General features: G+C 38.0%; 1 protein-coding gene across 3 annotated transcripts; it reads right to left on the bottom strand.

Moving 5' to 3' along the window:
* Window positions 1-148: 148 nt before the first annotated feature.
* Window positions 149-6,307, bottom strand: LOC116315314. Of its 3 annotated transcripts, none has more exons than XM_031733586.2 (3): window positions 6,201-6,307; window positions 3,128-3,194; window positions 149-2,972 (listed from the first exon to the last, which is right to left on the bottom strand). In XM_031733586.2, the coding sequence occupies exons 1-3, from the start codon at window positions 6,252-6,254 to the stop codon at window positions 412-414; spliced, it is 2,682 nt and encodes an 893-aa protein (XP_031589446.2). In that variant the 5' UTR covers window positions 6,255-6,307; the 3' UTR covers window positions 149-411. The 3 variants fall into 3 exon arrangements, with proteins under 3 accessions (XP_031589446.2, XP_039461980.1, XP_039461981.1); XM_039606046.1 differs by having other exon boundaries at window positions 3,128-3,252; window positions 6,201-6,304; XM_039606047.1 differs by having other exon boundaries at window positions 6,108-6,217.
* Between the last annotated feature and the right edge of the window lie 113 nt (window positions 6,308-6,420).

Consider the following 6,420-nt stretch of genomic DNA (forward strand, 5'->3'; position numbering starts at 1 on the left):
ATTGATACTGCTGATTAACTCACTCACACTGAGGCTTGTGATACAACCACAAATGCCCTTCAGATCTGACAAACACAAGGTCATCAACAACAACATCCAGACATTTTGTCGTTTGGTTGATAAGTTAAGTAAAATAACTTGACAGTGGTCAATTTTACATCTTTTATGTGAGGATTAGTTACAAACTGATCCGACATTATCACAAAAAAAATACTTATAAAAATATCCAGTCTTTCCAACTAATAATAATAATACAATACATAATAATACATTATGTGCTAAGTCTGCTGAAAGGTTGAGGTTAGTGTATGCATTTTTGCTTAGTCCGAAGCCATGCAGTCACATGAGGAAGTCACATGATAAGATTTCATCCTCTTGACCGCTTCTCTACGTGTCATACAGTTAAAGCACTCATGTGCCGCTGCTGCTTTGACTTGGACCGGTCGCAGCTTCCGTCATGTCCTGGAGCACCGGCTTCTTTTTTGTCTTTCTAGGCGCCAAAACGATAGAGTAGCCAGGCTTTACGCGCGGAAGTGCAAGCTTCAGCTTCAGTGCCATTTGTGTGCTGTTGTGGAAAACCATATCCAGGTGAGAGTTTGCGTTGTTCAGAATCATTTTCTGATACACGATCTCGCAGCGCAGCGCCTCCCGTTTCTCAGCTCGGGATTTTCCATCGAAACGCAGCATCATTTTATCGACATCCTGCTGAGTTTTGCATGGCCCTCCGTTTCTATTCACTTGAGCTATTATGTAATCCCTGTCCATGTTCTCCTCTATCTCCTCATACACCTTTATTGCCTTTTCTATTTTGCTGGCATAACCTTTTCTCATCTGTGGACTGCGGGTTTCTTTTGAGGTGCTCCTTCTAACTTCCAAAATGGAAGAGTCAGAGTCATCAGAGCTCTCGTCAGATGAAGCAGACTGACAGTATTTGTCTTCTTGGGAGCTGCCTGATGACAAGTTCTCGTCTACAGAGTACTTTGATGACTTCTCAGGCCTTTTCCTCTTGTAGGGGTATGTGTGGCCAAAGGGGTACTCCGCCATCAAAACAGAGAACGTGCAACTGACCAACTGCAAGCTCAAATTGGTGGAAGGAATCTGGGAAAATTTTCCTCCTGGCAGAAAATCCTTGAGGTGTTCTTCAGTGACTGAAGCAATCACTTTTATCGTCCTCTTCAAGCAAGCTCTGATCAGATCTCGATTCGTGTGCCACTGACCACAGTAGTGAAACACTCCGTCAAAGGTTTTCTCTTGCAGTGGGTACTGCAGAAAGACATCCGTGGCCTCCTCTGGTTCCAGCAGAGTTGAAGGATCTTTGGACCAATCGAGAAACTTTTGGTAGAGATAGAGTAAGTACTGGCTGTAGAGTGCGTACTCTCCTCCACTCTTCAGAAGCTGCCAGTAAGGACCGAGGATTTTGCAGTACACAATTCCCAGAACACATACGAGGTTCTGAATCACAGGGTCGTTCGCATCTGCGGCAACACTCTCCAGAATAATGTTCGGGCATTTATCGTTGTTCAGCGACAGCAAATCTGAGAAGAAGAGAGCGATCTCTTTGTGATGGTGAATAAGACCCGCAGCAGCTTCAAAGTAGGTATTGAATCTGTTTGACTGATTTACCGCAAGTCTGGAGGGATTATTCTTTTCCTCACAGAAAGCCACCCAGTACTTCCTGTAGTTTTTCTTCTCAGGGGTGCGAGGGCTTAGGATATCACAAGCCATGTGAATGTAGCGTGAGGTGGCGCTTTCTGGAAAATTGACAAAGTTCTTGAATTTAGGGAGTTTATCACGGCCTAGTTTCTCTCCCGCTGACTCAATGATCTCCTTTTCAAAGTCAAATATGTGCTGTTCAACTACATCGTGCACATCAACGAGGAAATTGGCGTTGTAGTTTAGAAACATGACAGGAGAGACAAGGGAAATGTGTTCATGCATTGCCTCAAGCTTCTTCTCAAACATTGCCATTGCTGGATTGTCTTTGAATGTCAGAGCGTACTGATTTTTAAGGAGATCCAGGGAAACCTGCTTGCACACTTCCGTTTTCCCGCTGTACACACTGGACAGTTTATGGACAGTCAGCATTGCGATGTCAAGCACAGTCATAGACTCTGCTGTGTTACCCGAGGTTTCGTCTCCACTGTTGGAAACATCCATATCCTCATAATTTCTATGTACAGCAGCATGATCGTTTTGTCCTCTTATTTCATCTCTGTCCATCTCAGGCCCCTCACTTTCCATGATTTCAAAAATCTCGACTTCCTCTTTGATTATAACTTTTTCATAATCTATGCTTTCATCTCTTCTCATGCGTTTCTTTACAATAAGCTTTGGCTCTTTTATCTGAACCAGTTCAAACGGACTTTGAAGCATACTTTCAACCAATGCATTCCTCCTGTTACTTCTTGTTTCTGAATTGCAGCAAAACGCCTTTAACTTTTTTATTTTGGCTTTGAGGACTTGATATGCCTTTTGAACATTGCCATTCTTACAGTACTGTGAGTTGAAGTTTCTAAGCCAGCTTACTAGAACAATTGGGGAAATTTTCTCCCTGCTCACAAAGTTGCTCAGTTCAAGAATCAAGCCGTTTGTGACTTCGATCGACTTTGCCCGATCTGAAAAATCCCTCATTTCCAAAAGATCTTGCCGCTCGACTCCAATGCTATCACATATTGGTCCAACAAAATTAAAATTGACATCTGATTCCAGGAAGACCAGCCTTGCATCATATCCAAGACTCAGTGTTGTGGCAATGCCTCTTTCAATCAAACGGCGAAAATCTGCTGACTGATGTGCGGGGAAGATCCTCTTGAGCCAATCCACAATGGCGATCCACGGAAAATTATTGTCCTCTCTCAGAAGTCCTACTTGGATCATAAGTCTGTTCTTGCAGGGGCCCTTTTCAAGCTCTAATTCTTCTCCTGATTGAGGACCAATGAAGTCTGCAACGAGCTTCCAGTAGTACTCATCTCCTGAAAAATAGAAATCAAAGTAATTACAAACGTAATCCTTTATGAAGAGGTAAGGCTTTTTAAATGAACTGGTATTAGGCACAGTCACTATGTGAAGGTTTATCAGCAAAAGTGACAAGTAAGTAGCTGTTTACTTGCAATGCATTCAGACTTACTTAGATTGGCTTCAGTCACAGCTGCTTTCCCACAAAGAGAAAAATCTTGACCCTCCTCCATTGTGTGCTGTTTTAAAAGAGACAGAGATGAAATTCTTCAGTCCTCAGCCTACAGAAGACAAAAACTGGATGGATAATGCGTGACAAATCAGCATGATTAAGATCTGACAGACCAAACAAAATAACAGTGGACGAGAACATTTACCTGCTTTTACAATGACAAATTTGTCCTAAATTTGTATGAAGATGAACGGGTGAAACTAAACAGTTAAAGCTGTAGCTGATATTTCAAAATGTTATGATCTTAATAATAATTTTTGCTGTTTTTCTTGCACATTTTTTTATCTTCCCCTACTAAAACTCATAAAGAGTAATAGTACTAATACATCACAGTGAGAAAAAGTGCATCATGGCACAAACAACAAGTAACAACCATTTCCTTATCGCGTCATGTCATTTTATTTTATTATTTTATTTTCATAAAATGTTTTGGATCCTGACCACTTCTAATTTCTCTGAAAAAAATCACATTAGGGTTAAAAATTTCAGGTCCCTACTGTCATTAGTTTTCATCTTTTCAGAGGGAATTTGAAATTTCACTATCTGGAAAACTACTTGAGCACGGTCCATTAAACAATTAGGGTACTATGGCTCAACACCACTACCTTCATCCATTAAAATACTTTTTTCAGAAAACAATTTTTTCAGAAGGGACCTGAAATTTGACATAACTCTCATAAAGATGAAAATATTTGGCCTGAGTTTTTTCAGACAAATGTGAGACTTTGCTTTAAGCATCTGCAAAGAAACAACCCTGACACTCTGTATTCCCTAAAAAAGAAAACAAGTTGTTTATATTTTATTCTCATTATAATAAAACTTCATGTTACTAAATTGAATCTTTTCAGTTAATCAATCAGACTAATTACTAACAATCTGACTTTCAAACAAAACACATTAAATTTTTGTTTTTACAAAATTACATTTTCACACAGAGAAACAGTTTACTTTTCACTTGTAAGAATTGCATATATCAGCAACTACATTTCTAATATGTCTGTATTTTATCAAGCATATGCACAGTTCATGTGTTCATCTGTGATTCAATCCCCCACCCTCCCATCTCTTTGTATGTTGTCTCAGCCAGACTTTCCTGTAATTTTTAAAGCTCTCTCAAAGTGTTTCTTTGGACACTGGGAGCGTTTTCATCCATTTCTGTACCACTTTCAGAGTATTTTTGTTTGTGGAGTTTTTAAGCCATTTAGCTTAATTATTGAATTATTTGAGTATAAAAACAAACCTAAGTCAAGTGATGACAGCATTGTGTTTATACATATCAGACTACTTATTAGCAGCCTGTCACAAAACACATTATGTGTTGTCATTTAGTTTTAGTTTGTTTGAGCTTATGAAAAATGCCAATGATAGGACAGTCTGATAGACATATAATAGTATTTTTGAATGAACAAGGTGATTCCCAAAGACCTGTTGTCCAAACATATATGCTGAGATATAGTATATGTCAGCATGGTGTGCGGTGTGTCTTTAATAAATCTGAGGAAGCTGGATCTTGTCAAAATGATAGAATGCACACAGATTTTTACCACAATGCAATACAATTTGGAAAGCATCTGATTTACTACAACTTCATTTTTCAGCATGACAATGATCCCAAAGATCCCTGTCAATGTAGTAAAAGCACACCTGGATAGAAAAGCACACAACTGAACACTATCAATCACAGGCTGACCTCAACATCACTGAAGCAGTGTGGGATGATATTGGCAGAGAACGGAACAAAGAGCAAGCAACTTCCAAAGAAAAGCTTTGAATGCCCTTCAAGAAGCCTGGAGAAGATTTCTTAAAGAAATGACAATAAAGCATGTCTAAAACAATCAAGGCTGCATTGAAGAATATAGATGGTCCTATCAAACATTGACTTTCAAACTTGTTAGAATTGTAGAAACTCAGTTTTTACCTTGTATATTACATTTCCACATATGTTTATATATGTTACAGTGATTTGTTGTATCCATTACCCATTTTTCTAAATATAGCTGGTACTAGTAAAAAAATGTAATGTTACAAAAGTGTGTGACATATATTCTAATTAGTCAAACTTCCAAAAAGACATATTCATAGTTTAATTTTTAGTTCTCAAATAACATTTAATGATCTACAGTAAACACTGTTTTCAGGAGCAACTTAAGTGATCATCATAATTATTTTTAAGTGATTAAAACTGAATTAAAGAGAACTACAACTAGTCTAAAGTAGGTAACAAACATGTAAATTATAAAACAAAAATATTAAGTCTAAATGCCTGCAATGGTGTTTGAATACATGTCAGTTATAAGTTTTTGAATAGCTATTAAACTTATGCAAAGACAAACTTATTAATAACATGTTGACAAATTAAAAAAAAAAAGATCTCTGGGTATCTAATTATAGATGTTACTTATCAAAGTGAATTTCTAAAAAGTTGGTCTGTAATTATAACTAGTCAAAAAATGGATGAATAAATAAAATTACGATATCTATGGCTGTGAAATACTACGGGGGTGCATGTCATAGCAGATCAAAAGTACAAAACAACAACAAAACATTCTGCAGAAATAATATATTTAAGTACACTTGTATGACGAACATGTACATCACATACTAATTTATCTTGTGAGAAGGGCTAAGCTATGTAAAGAATCCTTATTGGATACTATGTGTGTTTTATTATCAGTAAACATGCATAATTAATTCCTAACATGTATAAATACATAGAAATATGTGACTATTCCTGTGATTTAATGGCGTTATAAGCAGGTTTTTCAGAAAAAAAGGATTGTAGCTACATCTCTAAGTGAATGCTAATGCTGGACTAAATCTACATGCTAATGCTAGCCTTCTGAGCAACATGCTACTATTAGCACCTACTTTACTAGCACAAAATTAAACATGCAAAAGTGCTATAATCCGTGATTAATACCTGACCAGAAAGATGTGCTGGGTTCTGTAGCGTTCCCAAATAATTTGAACTGTATGCGCTGTAAATTTATGATTTAGTAGTACAAGTTCTTACCCAGAAACAAAAACACCAGGCGCCTGGGACACGCTCCCTCTCAGAATACACCATGAAGGGGTGGAGACCGTGCGCTGCAACGATTGGCTGGTTTTACAGAAGGCGGGCATTTGTCGAGGTCTCAACGAATCATTGCTGCGAAACGGCCGTGAAGCCCCACAGAAGAAGAAACTGGGAACGACAGATTTTCAACTTTAACTGTGTTGTTGGTTAACGTGTT

Source organism: Oreochromis aureus, linkage group 22 (genome assembly GCF_013358895.1).
Source record: "Oreochromis aureus strain Israel breed Guangdong linkage group 22, ZZ_aureus, whole genome shotgun sequence".
Lineage (NCBI taxonomy): Eukaryota > Metazoa > Chordata > Actinopteri > Cichliformes > Cichlidae > Oreochromis > Oreochromis aureus.

Coding starts and splice junctions, on each gene's coding strand:
- LOC116315314 (XM_031733586.2), bottom strand. CDS start 6,254: ATGGTGTATTCTGAGAGGGAGCGTGTCCCAGGCGCCTGGTGTTTTTGT. Junction 3,195..6,200: donor CCTGGTGTTTTTGTTTCTGG/GTAAGAACTTGT, acceptor CTTTTAAAACAG/CACACAATGGAGGAGGGTCA. Junction 2,973..3,127: donor TGTGACTGAAGCCAATCTAA/GTAAGTCTGAAT, acceptor TCTATTTTTCAG/GAGATGAGTACTACTGGAAG.